This window comes from Zeugodacus cucurbitae, chromosome 3 (genome assembly GCF_028554725.1).
Source record: "Zeugodacus cucurbitae isolate PBARC_wt_2022May chromosome 3, idZeuCucr1.2, whole genome shotgun sequence".
Classification (NCBI taxonomy): domain Eukaryota; kingdom Metazoa; phylum Arthropoda; class Insecta; order Diptera; family Tephritidae; genus Zeugodacus; species Zeugodacus cucurbitae.
In genome coordinates this window covers 43,401,757-43,416,342 of record NC_071668.1, presented here as the reverse complement: position 1 = coordinate 43,416,342, position 14,586 = coordinate 43,401,757, and the positions used below count along the sequence as shown (strand labels likewise).

Sequence of the window (14,586 nt, the reverse complement as noted above, 5' to 3'; positions counted from 1 at the left end):
GCAGTGTAACGAAAATGGCACCAGAACAAACTTGAATTGACAATCGAAATCGATAACTTGCCAGATCTATCTAGACATCGATATTCGTAGTTGCCAGAATGTTCGAGTGACGATAACATGCTAGCAATCGACTATATAAGGGCTGCCGGGCTGGCAGCAAGACACAGTTCTAATAAGAGAGTTGTCGAGTGAGGACAATTCTAAGGAGAGAGTTGTCGAGCAAAGTGTAAACAAGTTATAAGTTAGAGTTGTAAAGTAGAGTATTGAGTACTAAAGTGTTAAGTTATAAGGAATTAGAAATAAAGATTAGTGTATAGCCATTAAAGTGTGACTTTTATTTGACAATCCAGTGATCGAACTCAGGGTAGAGTTTTAGAGTAAACGGCAGATTTTGGAAATCCGTTACAATACAAATAAAGAAAATTGTGCAAAAACTTAAATGTTTATATACAGCAAATTTTGATACAATTTGTTAAAAATAAATATGCAAAAACAAATTAGTGAAATTAGTCCCCTAAATCGTGGGACGGTATACTTAAGCCGACCCGAATATTTATATATATTCCTGCTCTGGAGAGCCTCCTCTTTCACCCGATACCCCATTTATACCGATCGGAGTTGTCAAACCCCGACCGCCAAAGTAATCGGAATCGTGCCGAATCTAGTACTAGTGAAATTAATGAAAGAACAGATCTTATAAAAACTCTTAAAGAAACCAAAAGAGTGCTCACATAATGTGCGCAGCTTACACTTCCAGCCCGCACGGGGTATTTGACATTTGCCACTCTTCCTCCAGCCTCTGTCCGATAGCAAAAATTGTTCAACTATTCAATTCTTTATACATATGTATATAGTGTAGTACGATAATATATGTATGTTTAAAGTAAATATAATAATAAACACCTAAATGGCATGATATTTTCAATAAATATATATTATATTACAATTAATGATTTTGTTATTAAATTCTCATTTGGGATTTTGATAGAACTAACCGAAAATAGCGGGTATAGTTTTTGGGCTTTTGTTGGTCGCAGTACTGAAAGTGCACGTGGAGTTTTGGTTCGCAGTTTTGGGTCTTTCATCCGTAATAGTACCAAGAACAGTACTGAAAGTGCACATGTAGTTTTGGTTCGCAGTTTTGGGTCTTTCATCCGTGATTGTACCAAGATCAGTCACAGAATTGTGCAAAATGATGTATGTAATGTGCAAGAAAGGGATGAACGATCACACGTACGCAATAGTTTCGGGTACTTTTGTCAATTCGCCTTTAAGAATCGCATAGAAACTTTCATTGAAAGTTCTAGTACCGCTCCCTGGCTTTTCACCGAAGAATTCGCCGGTACCTGCTTGCAAGGTAGTTGGTTCTAGTGTCAATTTCGTTACAATATCCAATTATCGGAAATCGATTTTGTAATTTAATCGAGTGGGTTTCCAAAAAATTTTCTGTTGTGAGCTACACATATGTTTAGTTATCGTAAACAATATTTGCATTGGGGTTTGTGGAATTACTGTACTAGAAAGATTTATCCGTTTATATTTTATTTTATATTTCTTTCATACAAAACAAACTAGGAGCTACAAAACCTAAAGGAGTATTTTGAGTATTTACCATGCCTAAAGTTGTTTCACGTAGTATTGTATGTTCCGATTCTAAAGATCAAGAAGAATACAGTGAAGAAAAACCATTAAATATATACTACTGTCTTTGTGGGAAGCTGACCTTAATACTTGGTGAATATAATTAATTGAGGAGTTATATTATTTTCTATATTCGAACTTATATATCAGATTGTACCATTGATATCTTACCACTGCGGCCTGCGGACGGAGCTCGTGTTATTGATGGTAAAAATCATGCTCATAAGCTGGCTTTTGAGGAAGGGAAGTCTCTTTACATTAAACGTGAAAAGGGATATGAACGGCAATATCATCTGAATGTAAGTCATTTATTGCAGTTTGTGTAAAACTGTATGTAGAAAACTACATTGTAATGAATTCGGAAAGTGAGTGAAAAAAAATTTAATATTTTAGTTTAATTTAAATTAAAGTAATACATGATGTATTTTATAATACGAAACATTGATTAAGATATTTGTGTCCACGGTTCAAACTCTTTCGAATTAAACATTACAAATGAATGTTCAGTCTTCCTTTTTATTAAATTAGCGTTTTTAAAATGCATTTTTAAGTGTAAACATTGCAGTCTGCCTTTGTACTATCGCCACGATCCGGCTTCTGATGTTACATTTATTATTCGAGGCTCATTAGTGCGTAAGAAGATGGAAAATTCCCTAGAATCAGAAGAAGTAATGACAGCCGATTCATGCATTGAGGGTGTTGGATTTGGTACTAGCGAAAAAATTATGGTAACCCGACATACAAAGCACATGGGTAAATTCAGTTCTGTTACTGTGTCAACCATTGACGAAGAGGAGGATGAAATCGAAGCTGTATGTAATTATTATTATTATTTTAATATGCACACTAATGTATTTTATTACAGCGTGAAATAGCTGATAGTTACGCAAATAATGCAAAAATTATAGAGAAACAACTGCAGCGAAAAGGTGGAAAATTGGCGGATTTGGCTATACGTAATAAGACGGAGGAAGCACCCGTTGCAAAGAAAGCGAGAGGAACATTGCTTGATATGTAAATTATTTATGCCTTAAATGATAAGTCTTATTTTAACGTTATGAAATAGATTGTAAAATTTAAAATTTTAACCATAATTGCAAAATTATGTGCGTATTACTTTCCGTTCTAAGTAAGGTGATTAGCTGGTACATTAGCGACACCATTGATCAGCGCGTATCAATCATAAGTTTGTTTTAACGTAAAAATTATAAAAGATACATATTTTGTTGAAAGTTTAATAGATATTGACTTTGATAATTAGAATACTCAAAACGTTCTTATAGGCCCATAAATATAGTATGGATTTACATAAGACTCTAATGAGATCCACATCAAGATTTCGTTATGAACAAACGCTATACTTTTTGCTTCCCCTAAAAATATCTATTTTTACTAAACCTTTTAACCAGATATTTTTAATAATTTAAAAATATGTATATGTATATAACAGGTATTTGTACCATGTCTACCTAATAGTCATATGCGTCAGTTATCCGTTACAAAGTATTATCTAATATTATATAAAATTGTCGCTCGCAATGTTGTATGAAATTTTTAGTGTATATCGGGTTGAACGTAACTTATTTTTCATACCCCGAAATGTTAAGGGGGATTCACCCAAAATTTAGGCAGTTTTAAATTTAGTTGAGATCCCCCAACAACAACGGCCGTTACTTTAAAATAATATTAAATAATATTAATTATAAGGAAAATGATATTAAGCTGACGAATTCCATATAAAGTTCATCTTTTTTATACTCTCGCAACAAAGTTGCTAAAGAGAGTATTATAGTTTTGATCACCTAACGGTTGTTTGTAACACCCAAAACTAAACGAGTTAGAAATAGGGTTATATCGTCCCCTCAATATATAGCGTATCATTTTTTTTGGGTTTTGAGAAAATCGAGTTTAAAGTTTTTGTCAAATCAGATGTCTATTAAAACCTCAATATCGCGGTAAATAAAAATTCTTCATAGTGGATTCGCGTCGATGAGTACATTATACCGTTTCTTGTCTTTAAATTTACCAAGTTTTTTTTATTCTACGCATCCTTTAAGACCATAATTATGTTATTCAAAGCGCAGGTCCTCCATATAGGCCATTTTATTTTTTAAGGAATTCGTATGATGTATCTGATACACTATTTTATTTTGTCAATAATTTTACGGTATTTTTATTAAAATATTTGATCTCAAAAATATCAATTTGTAACATTATAAAAGTAATTATTTCATAGTTTTGTTAATTCAGTGGCATTATTCATTACTTTCCAATTTGGGTTATTCAAAGTGTATTCAACAAAGTGAACTAAGTATTTGACATACCCGTTTTTGACAATAAAATAGTAAACAATTCATGTATTTGTTTAAATTAACCCGTCTTTTTTATCTTGAACAATATAATATATATTGATAAAATTGTTTGCAATTTGTCAGTTGGAGCACATAACATTAGTAAATTGCTTCCATGAGTTGTTTTGCATAAGCATAAAGTATTCGGCATTTTCTTTTATTCATTTAAAAAATATTTTTTTTGGTTTAAAATTTTTTTACTTTTGAATTTCAAAATTTTAATTTTGGAATAAATGTAAAGGTTAAATCAATGGCAACAAACATGTCAAATTTGGGTAAAAAAAATGAAATGTCATATACATAGTTCACTTTGTTGAATACACTTTGGGGTATTTGCCAGTAAAAGAAAAGTTGAACATCTCTTTTGTTTTTCACGTTCCTCCAATATCAATTACTTTCAAGTCTCCATCCCATTCCCCCTTGTATAATAATTGTTGTCGTTGAATTTTGTTCACTTGGAGTAATTTAACATTAAGCCAATTTACCGAGCCATTTTTTATATTTTTCTTAAGGCTATGGCCTAAACTCGACAACATGGCTTTGAGATCAATCATATCACTCTATTGAAGCCTCTCTACATCATATGGGTTTTTCCGTCTTGCCAGTCTCATTATAGTTGGCCATTCTTCCGGCGAATAAACGCATATACTTCTCTTCGCATGTTCTATTGCAGAGTGCATCGAATCTGCCTCCATTTGTGTGTGTCCGATTTGGAGGTACTTAATTGTTATCGAATTAAGCTTCGAGGTATTGTTGATATAAATCAATAGTGTAGCAATGAACCTGTTTCTGTTTGGTCCCCCGCAGCAGTCTGAGTAGAGAATAACATCGGTTACCGATTCGTCTAACGAGTTCATCATTTTCCATATTGTGGTCCCAATTTCGTCCTATCCTCGTTGACCCTGATTTTCATCCCATAGAAAACAGTAACCTCGACTGGCAATGTCGTAAAATGCGTTATTATACGTGGCGAACTTTCGACTGTAATACATCGTGCTTACGTTGCTACAAGGAGTCGTTAACACTGACTGGAGGTCAAAAGTAAACACTTTTAAACTACTGTTACTTTTAGCTGATTCCTTGTCAGTTTGGTTGTTAAGATGTGTTCATCATAGGATTTCTGAAATGAGTCTTTGTCCTCAGCGTTTTTGTACCTCTCCCATGTTAAGCAGGTGTCCTTTTTTGGACGGTGGAAAGAATAATTATAATTCATGCAAAATATCCGGCGATAAAAGTTTTCTTTAATGATAGCGTCCGGGTGGAGTTCTTTGAATAAATCGTACATTTTTGATATTGTTAAGTCGGAGGCAAAATAAAGTCGTTGACTTTTTTGCTCGAGTGTAATGGCTTTCGACGGCTGGAAATGACTTGATGTGCTGTTTGATAAGCGCAACTGGCTCTTCGTCTAATTTTCTCTGGTGGCCATGTTGACCCCTCTTATCAGTAAATTCATTTTGGCACATCTTCTTCGCTAACACAGATATTGCGCCGTCTGACAAGTTCAAAGTGTTTAAAAAAAACTTCTTGCATACCTGTTTGGCTTTGAGAGTATAATTAAATGTGTTCGCCTGCCGTGATCCAATTGTCAACGTCCTTTTGCACTTCTCAATTTTCACGCAATTGGACAGGAACAGTCGCTGCCTCGAATAGTCGCCTAAATTCCAATATTCTGCATTGACCTCTGTGCGCTCTTCTTCTGAGAAGTTTTCTGTGCAATTATGGCGGCACTTACAGTCAATGGGTTTCGGAACACGTTCTTCAACTCTTTTGCCACTCTTAGTGATATACGGGTTCCCTTTGTTGCGATGATACTTCCTTTTATTCTGCACCTATTTATGACTTTCAATCTATTGATCGGAAACATTTCAGAGTTAGACGTGGCTAGACCCAAACAATATTTCTCAAAAGCTGTTTGCTGTACTCACCTTTCTCTTCCGCGTAAGTATATTTCTACCATTTTCATTCTTGTTATTGATATAAGTATCACCATAGTCTGCGATTTCTTCTAAAACTACATCTGCTGTCTTTATCATCCGAATCGGGGACATACTCGTCCGACGATCCTGCAGAGATGTCTGTACCATTCTCATCATCTGTTTGAGGTATCTCTATGTCCGACAATCCCACAGCGAAATCAAACTCATCAGTCTTTGGAGCAATTTCCACAACGACTGGTGGTTTCGTGTCACAGCCTGTTGATATTTACCTTACTTACTTCACTTACATTATATAAAAGACGATAATCACTCAGATGTTTAAAATCCATATTTTTAATGAACAAACTTTCTCTGCGAAATGAATTTGCAAGCTGAAATTTCAAATGACTACAATATTTCCTTGGCATTCATGTAGTCAAAACAACGTAAAAATCTTGTAAATTTCTGACAAAACTTTCGAATTTTAATTGAAAATAAAACAGCTTATGTGGAGTATAGAAATGGTCGGAATAAAACTATGTACATACATATATATATACCTATGGTTGTAAATACATACTTTCATGAAAAATATGTTTATAATAATACATTTCGTATAATACTAAAATAAACAACATATTTCATAACTTAAACTTGCATATGCATATGTACATATATCTATATACATAAGCATTTACGTGTGTACATATGTAGATACATATGTATGTCCTCAAAAATTCGAATAGTATCATTATCACTTATCAGTGTGGTCAGTGGTCATGTCACATGTGCACGCACTGCTCTGTATACATATATCTACATACATACATACATATGTTTGCATGTCACTGAACAAACACACAAACTTACATTTGCATATGCGTGCACGTAAGTTTGTCAACCACCACAAAAAATCAAAAGCATTGTTCTACAAAAACAACAAGCGCCTCAAACGCATAAGCAGCATCACAAGTCAATATGGCAGCCAATCGACGTAGCCAAATATTGTAGTAAACACAACAAAAACATTTTCATTCATGAACGCAGGCGCACATTCACTTGGCAAAGTTGCTTCATTCATAAAAGCAGCGCCATACACATCTCCCCGCGCATGCCTTGCCAACAAACGCCTTTTCGCGACGATGACAAAAATCATAAATTGAAGATTTTTGTAATGTTCCTTCGAGAAGGAAAAGTTGCAACGCCGCAAAAACCTAGGGAGAAAAGTGGCAACATAGCCCTTGAGTCGATTTAAAATATTTTTCAGCAAAAATTCTGTGACTGGCAAAAATTTATGTCGATATGTTTGCATGCTCATATATATTCATACATATTTACGGCATGCCGATGTTCTACCAACAACGCAATGTAGCGTCGCACAGGCGGCCATCAATTTTTCGACACATCGAGCTTTACAGGGCCGTTTCAAGTGATCCCGCCGTAATAATATTTGCGCTTAATATGTATTGACAAATATTGAAGTATTAATTGGTTATCTATAAATTTAAATGCATTTTAATATCTAACAACACATTAAGTCATGTTTAGATAATTACCATTGATCTTTGTAAGAAACAAGGTATAAAACTTAAAGACATTACATGTTGGGCATCTGGGCCTTTTTGCCTGCGTACGCTCCACAATCATTACAACGTTTTGAATTGAAAACAAAAAATCATAGGCTTCGGCTATTGGTTGACCGTGGCAACAAAGATTTTACATGAAGCCATGAGTGCACATTTTTATATACATATATTGAATGTTGACAAATTGACATATGTACACAATTAGAATGATTCTTTGATATTTGTTTACATGCACACATAATTACAAATGCGCGGACGTTTATGATTTTGAGATATTATAGAAATTATTCATGACCAAAGTAATTAAATATATACATACATAGATATTATATATATTATTTTACATATGTATATAACATTTTTAGTTTAATTTATATTTCAAAGGTTTTTATGGGATAAATAATGAGGTAGACATTTATTACATATGTGCGCATGTCCTTTAATATCAAATATAAACAAAATATCTATAAATTACATACATATATACGTGTATACAAGTCGTTTGCGCATTGTATATAAGCGAATCTGTAAACGTACATTTATTAACATTGAAATTAACACAATTTTTCTCATTTAAACTTGAAAACGCTCAAATCTGTTATTTTTGAGCCCTCTAATGTTAAACTGTGGTGAAACACGCTTATAGCTACATGTGGTGAAACACGCTTATAGAAACGAGTACCCCTTCGAAAAGCGGACCAGTGTGACAATCGGCACACCATGAACCTTCTCTATATTTAACGTTCTCTGCAGCTGTTTGCGTGTTATTTTTAAGTGGCTCAGTGCTTCTCAAACTGCTCACTATTATATCATATTTTAATTTTTATTATTATTTACTATTTTGTTTTTTCCTTCAATTTAATTTTTTTTTATAATGACTTGCAATTTTCCGAATTGTACTATTAAAGGTGATTCTGATCGTTTTGTTTCTTGTTGGCTTTGTGACGGGCTTGCCCATCTTAAATGTGCTGGATTGACAGGTAGAATCTTAGATTCTATTCTCGATGGAAAGGGTCATCGCTGGTCGTGCTTAAAGTGTAGACCGACAGATATTGAATTATTTAAAGTTTTTAAACAGGCGCGCAATAATTTTAAAGAAATCGGTCGAGAACTTCAAAACCTTAAAGAAAAATTTAAGCATTATGAAGTGTTGTTTCAATCATTTAAATGCCTAAATGATCAAGATGATAATGCTAAGCCTTCATCAAAACGTAAACGTCCGTCTAATGAAGAACCTGCCACTTTGTCCGTAAGAAGTATATCACCGGTGAAATTATACCTTATTAATCTCTCATCTCCTTGCCTTCCTCTTCAAATGTGCTTAATCCTCCGAAAACAATTAACGCTAACCTTAAGCGGAAAACTATTCAGGATCCGCCTCCTATTAACTCTGAGTTTGTGGCAAAAAATTTGGTAGTAATACCTCAACGAAAATCAATTTTCGTTTCGAGATTCGCTTCGGATACCACAATCGAAGATATAAAGTTTTACATCTCGTCGAAATTAAAAAATAACGATATTGATATTGATGTCAGAAAATTTAACTTTAAATACGAAAGAAACATATCTTCTTTCAAGATTGGCGTTTTAATAATAAATAACTTCAGTTTAGAGCAAGTTTTTAGCTTTGTTGATTTAGGAGTTAATATGGACCCTAAACTAAATTTTAATTCTCATGTAAATTCAATTGTCTTAAAAGCGAAAGGTGCTCTTAGCTTTGTTAAACGTTGGTCTAAAGAATTTAGTGATCCGTATATTACTAAAATTCTTTTTACAACATTGGTAAGGCCTATATTGGAGTATGGTTCTGTGGTATGGAATCCTAGCTATCAATCCCATTCTGATAAGCTTGAGTCCGTTCAAAAACAATTTTTACTTTTTGCTTTAGGCCACTTACATTGGGATTCAAGATTGAATCTTCCCCCGTATACTAGTCGTTTAAAACTTATAAATCTTCCCACACTCACTAGTCGCAGAGAAATGCTATGTATAATTTTCCTAGTAAAACTTTTGAATGGTTTAGTTTGTAGTTCATTCCTTTTGTCTGATATTAAGTTTAATGTCCCATTGCGTTCATCCAGGCAGTTTAGACCATTATTTCTAAAATCTTCTAGAACAAATTTTGAGTTAAATGAACCATTCTGCCGAATATGTCATGATTTTAATTCGCATTCCAGCACATTTGATCCATCTGACTCAATATTTAGCATCAAAAAAACTATTTTGTCTTCTCTTAATAAGTAATATTCAGAAATTTTTAACTTTTTGTTTTTATAAATTTTTAATTCTCAGCTGTTGAAATGTTTGTTTCTGTAGCTGAGCAGTTTGAGAACCGGACGCTTAAAAACCTCTTGCCTTTCTAGACTCGGCAAATTCCGCTCGTATGCGGACTGCGCCCCACGCGTCGGTTGGGCGGGAGGAGGGTAATCGTTTGGGTTAATAATAATAATAAAAAGTGGAAACGCAATTCTATTCTTTAGATATCTACAAGTAAAATAAAAAAAACATCACTTTTAAATGAAGCAAAACAAAGAAATTAGGATAGAAACACGCTACATAGGGGAAATCAGCCGCTCATTGCTGCCACCGCCTCCGACCACTTGAAAAGGTCCTTTTTGCAAATACTTACAATGCGAAGATCAAGAAATTTATTCGTTTTTTGTTGTTTTTCGCGAGTGAAACTACTGGATTTTTGTTGCACCCACGCCCCAACGGAAGAGAAGAACGATGTGATCAAATAAGCTTTCTATGAGCGCCTAGAATGCACCTATGAGCGCTGCCCCCGCCACGATGTCAAAATCGTGCTTGGCGATTTTACCGCTAGGGTGTTTGAAGAAGGTGTCTTCGGCGCAACAGTCGGAAAAGTCAGCCTCCATGACGGAACATCGCTAAACGGCCTGAGGCTGATCGACTTCGCTGGGGCCCGAAATATGGTTGTCTGTAGTACCAGATTTCAGCACAAGAAAATTAATCAAGCAGCATGGCTGTCCCCTGATCGAAACACGCGCAATCAAATCGATCACGTTATGATAGACGGAAGACATATCTCCTGTGTTTTAGACGTGCTTGCGCTCCGAGGACCAAATATTGACTCCGACTAGTAGCAGCTAAGATACGCACTCGCCTCTGTGCAGCAAAGAACGCCCGTCAACACACACAAGGAAGATTCGACGTCTAAAAGCTACAATTACAACCCACAGCCGAACGATTTTCTACTCGATTTGCACTACTGCTTTCTGAGAGCACTCATCAGCATCTCGATACAAGGGAACTGTGGAACGGCATCTCAAACAGACTGCCAAACTCGCAACGTTGCGATCGACCACAACACGGTTCGGGGTGGGATAGATATCGAGAGCTGAAGGGGGAAGCGAGACGCATATGCAGACGTAAAAAGAAAGAGGTCGAAATGCGTGAGTATGAAAAGCTTGAAAAGCTGGCCGACATGGGTAACGCTCGAAAATTTTATGAAAAGATGAGGCGATTTACAGAAGGTTTCAAGACGGAGCATGATCATGTAGGGACCGAGGAGGTAATTTGGTAACGAATGTCCAGAGCATACTGGGATTATGGAGGGAACACTTCTCCGACCTGCTGAATGGCAGTGAAAGTACATACAGGAGATGGCGAACCCGATTCCCCAGTCGATGACGATGGAATAGATGTTCCATTACCCGACCTGAAGAAATTCGAATAGCAATTACCCGCTTGGAGAACAACAAAGCGGCGGGGGCCGATGGCTTACCGGCCGAGCAATTTAAATACGGCGGTGAATAACTGATGAAGTGCATGTATCAGCTTCTTTGTAGAATATGGTCAGAAGAAAGCATGCCTGACGATTGGAATCTCAGTATTCTCTGCCCAATCCATAAAAAGGGAGACCCCACAATCTGCGCCAATTATCGTGTTATAAGCCTTTTCAACATTGCATACAAGGTCCTGTCGAACGTATTGTGTGAAAGACTAAGACTGGTGGACAACGAATTGATTGGACCTTATCAGTGTAGCTTTAGACCTTGAAAATCCACTATGGACCAGATATTCACCATGCGCCAAATCTTGAAAAGACCCTAGAGAGAGGAATCGACACTCACCACCTTTTCATCGATTTTAAAGCTGCCTTCGACAGCACGAAAAGGAGCTGCCTCTATGCCGCGATGTCTGAATTTGGTATCCCTTCAAAACTAATACGGCTATGTAACTGACGTTGAGCAACACCAAAAGCTCCGTCAGGATCGTGAACGACCTCTCCGAGCCGTTCGATACCAAAAGAGGTTTCAGACAGGGTGACTCACTATCGTGTGACTTCTTCAATCTATTATTGGAAAAAATAATACGAACTGCAAAGCTAAATAGAGAAGGTACAATCTTCTATAAGAGTGTACAGCTGCTGGCGTATGCCGATGATATTGATCGGAAGCAACAACCGCGCCGTTTGTTCTGCTTTTTCCAGACTTGATAAGGAAGCGAAGCGTATGGGTCTGGTGGTGAATGAGGACAAGGCGAAATATCTCCTGTCATCAAACAAACAGTCAGCGTACTTGCGCTTTGGCTCACACGTCACTGTTGACAGTCATAACTTTGAAGTTGTAGATAACCAGCATTAACAACACCAACAATATCAGCCTTGAAATCCAACTTAGAATCACTCTTGCCAACAGGTGCTACTTTGGACTGAGTAGGCAATTGAAAAGTAAAGTCCTCTCTCGACGAACCAAAATCAATATCTATAAGTCGCTCATTATTCCCGTCCTGATGTATGGCGCTGAAGCGTGGACGATGACAACATCCGATAAGACGACTCTTGGGGTTTTCGAGAGACAGGTTTTGGGCAAGATTTATGGTCATCTAGACATTGAAAACGGCGAATACCGCAGACGATGGAACGATTAGTTGTACGAGTTATACGACGACACTGACATAGTTCAGCGAATAAAAAGACAGCGACTACGCTGGCTAGATCATGTTATACGGATGGATGAAAACACTACAGCTCTGAAAGTGTTCGATGCAGTACCCGCTGGAGGAAGCCGCGGACGAGGACGACCACCACCCCGATGGAAGGATCAAGTGAAAAGTGACCTGGCTTCACTTGGTGTTTCCAGTTGGCGCCAAAAAGCTGGTGGATTCGGCTATAATCGCTTAAAGCGGTTCCTACGCCAAATATATATATATATATATAACTACTGCATTTTCACATTAAAGCATGCGAATGCCGATCAATAAGTTAAAAGGCCAAACTTTGTCTGTTTGCGTCTTGGATGTACGTAAACCATGATTTTCTCACGGTAGACAATGTTTTTCGGTTAACATAGTAAATGTATATAACCCGAACTTGAGTTGAATTTTAAATAAATGTGCTTGACTGTCGCTTTTGGTTATTTGTTAAGTATGGTAATAGTTTTCCATAAGAATTGTTAATAGTTTGCCCTGTTTATATACAAGATTACGGGTCTGCTTTCCAAAATATAACACTGTCCAACAAATGAAGACTTTTTGAATGGAACAGAATAGCGACCCCATAATTTTGAAAGGGTATGTTGAGTAGATCATTTTTGTAGAGCAAACTTATGGTCCAGCACGTCTGAGTTTTTTTTTACAGTGGGTCAAAGTTTTCATTTTTTGGTCGAAGGGAGCATTATACTATATGAAAAACATGTTGTAAGTTAATGTCTGAGAGAATTCTTATGGTCAGAGTTGTATTGTGGAATTGTATGAGGATTATTTTTGTGGAAGATCTTAACCCTCTAATTGGTTTCTTTATGGGTCAATTTGACTCTTTTTTCGAGAAAATCAAAAAATATCCTTTAAAAAAGGACATTTAAGGATTAAAATATTCTACGAAAATGTTTGGCGGAAAATTTCAGTGGGGGTCACCAAAGACACCATTGTTGTAAATAAAGCTCTTTAAGATTAATTGGCAAAATTACACGCCAACATATACAAAGTAGGTGAAAACGTCGTCAAGTTCGGCCGGGCCAAACACTGAGTTCTCGCGTCTAGTCAGCTGTGACTTACAAATCGGGTGTGATAAAATTAAGCATAATTGACTTACTAAGCAGTACATATGGGGTGTGATTTTTACTAAAATTAATATGAAAAAAGAACAATTAAAGCTTAAATAAGCATGGCGGATTCTGTTTGCAAATTAAGAGATTGGTTTTGTTTTATTTGTGGACATTTTACGCACCTTCAAAGCAGAAGAAAGATATTCCCTACAATTGAAGAACCATGTTTTTTTTCTTTGGAATACGATTTTTATGTGAAGCTTGGATACCCAAAACTGTATGTACTACTTGCGAAAGTGGTCTTTTGACCTGGTACAAAGGCGGTACTAAGGCGCTGCCATTTTCTGCGCCTATTATATGGATTGAACCTGAAAATCATAAAATCAGATACATGCTATTTCTGCGTAAATTACAAATTTGGTAGAAGCCAAAGGCACTACGCGATAATGACATACGAAGCTTTCAAACGCATTCAAACATTTCATTTCATTTAATGTAAACTACCTTTTCTAGGAATGCTCGTTGGACCCGATATAAGATTATTACAAGATGAAGAATTTTATGGTCATCTGTCGGATTTGGAAAAGACAGCATTTGACTTTATGGAGCTGGTTATATCAGAATTCCCTGGAAACTCAAAAGTACAAAACTATGCAGAAAATATTGAAAGCATGCTAATCGGTTTTAACAATATTGGCGTCAAGATGTCACTAAAGCTGCATTTTCTGCACTCTCATCTCAATTTTTTAAAGAAAACCTTGGAGCGGTTTCAGATGAACACGGTGAAAGGTTTCATCAAGATATAAAAGTATTGGAAGAAAGATTCAAAGGGAAATCCCAAACTGTAATGCTTGGTGAATACGTATGGGGCTTGTACAGAAACCTTGACACATCGGAACATTCACGTCAAGCTAAATACAGGAAAGCATATTAAGTTTAATCTTTAATCCTTTGTCCTACTACTGCTGAAACAAAAAAATAAATATGTACATACTATAATAAACCACTATTAAAAAAAATTATAACTTTTTTATCAATCGTAAAGAGCTTTATTTACAACAATGGTGTCTTTGGTGACCCCCAC

General features: G+C 36.0%; 1 protein-coding gene and 1 long non-coding RNA gene across 3 annotated transcripts; one reads left to right on the top strand and one right to left on the bottom strand.

The window, feature by feature from the left end:
* The first annotated feature begins 1,344 nt into the window (after positions 1–1,344).
* Positions 1,345–2,743, top strand: LOC105219390 (STING ER exit protein). Of its 2 annotated transcripts, none has more exons than XM_011195492.3 (5): positions 1,345–1,498; positions 1,576–1,734; positions 1,792–1,940; positions 2,193–2,453; positions 2,507–2,743. In XM_011195492.3, exons 2-5 carry the CDS (start codon positions 1,614–1,616, stop codon positions 2,657–2,659), a joined length of 684 nt encoding a protein of 227 aa, XP_011193794.1. In that variant the 5' UTR covers positions 1,345–1,498; positions 1,576–1,613; the 3' UTR covers positions 2,660–2,743. The 2 variants fall into 2 exon arrangements, with proteins under 2 accessions (XP_011193794.1, XP_054082467.1); XM_054226492.1 differs by having other exon boundaries at positions 1,495–1,513.
* Positions 2,744–3,621: 878 nt separating this feature from the next.
* LOC114804905 (uncharacterized) lies at positions 3,622–7,622 on the bottom strand. The gene is made up of 2 exons (XR_008470219.1): positions 5,918–7,622; positions 3,622–5,839 (listed from the first exon to the last, which is right to left on the bottom strand). It is a non-coding gene; the product is annotated as an uncharacterized LOC114804905 (long non-coding RNA).
* Between the last annotated feature and the right edge of the window lie 6,964 nt (positions 7,623–14,586).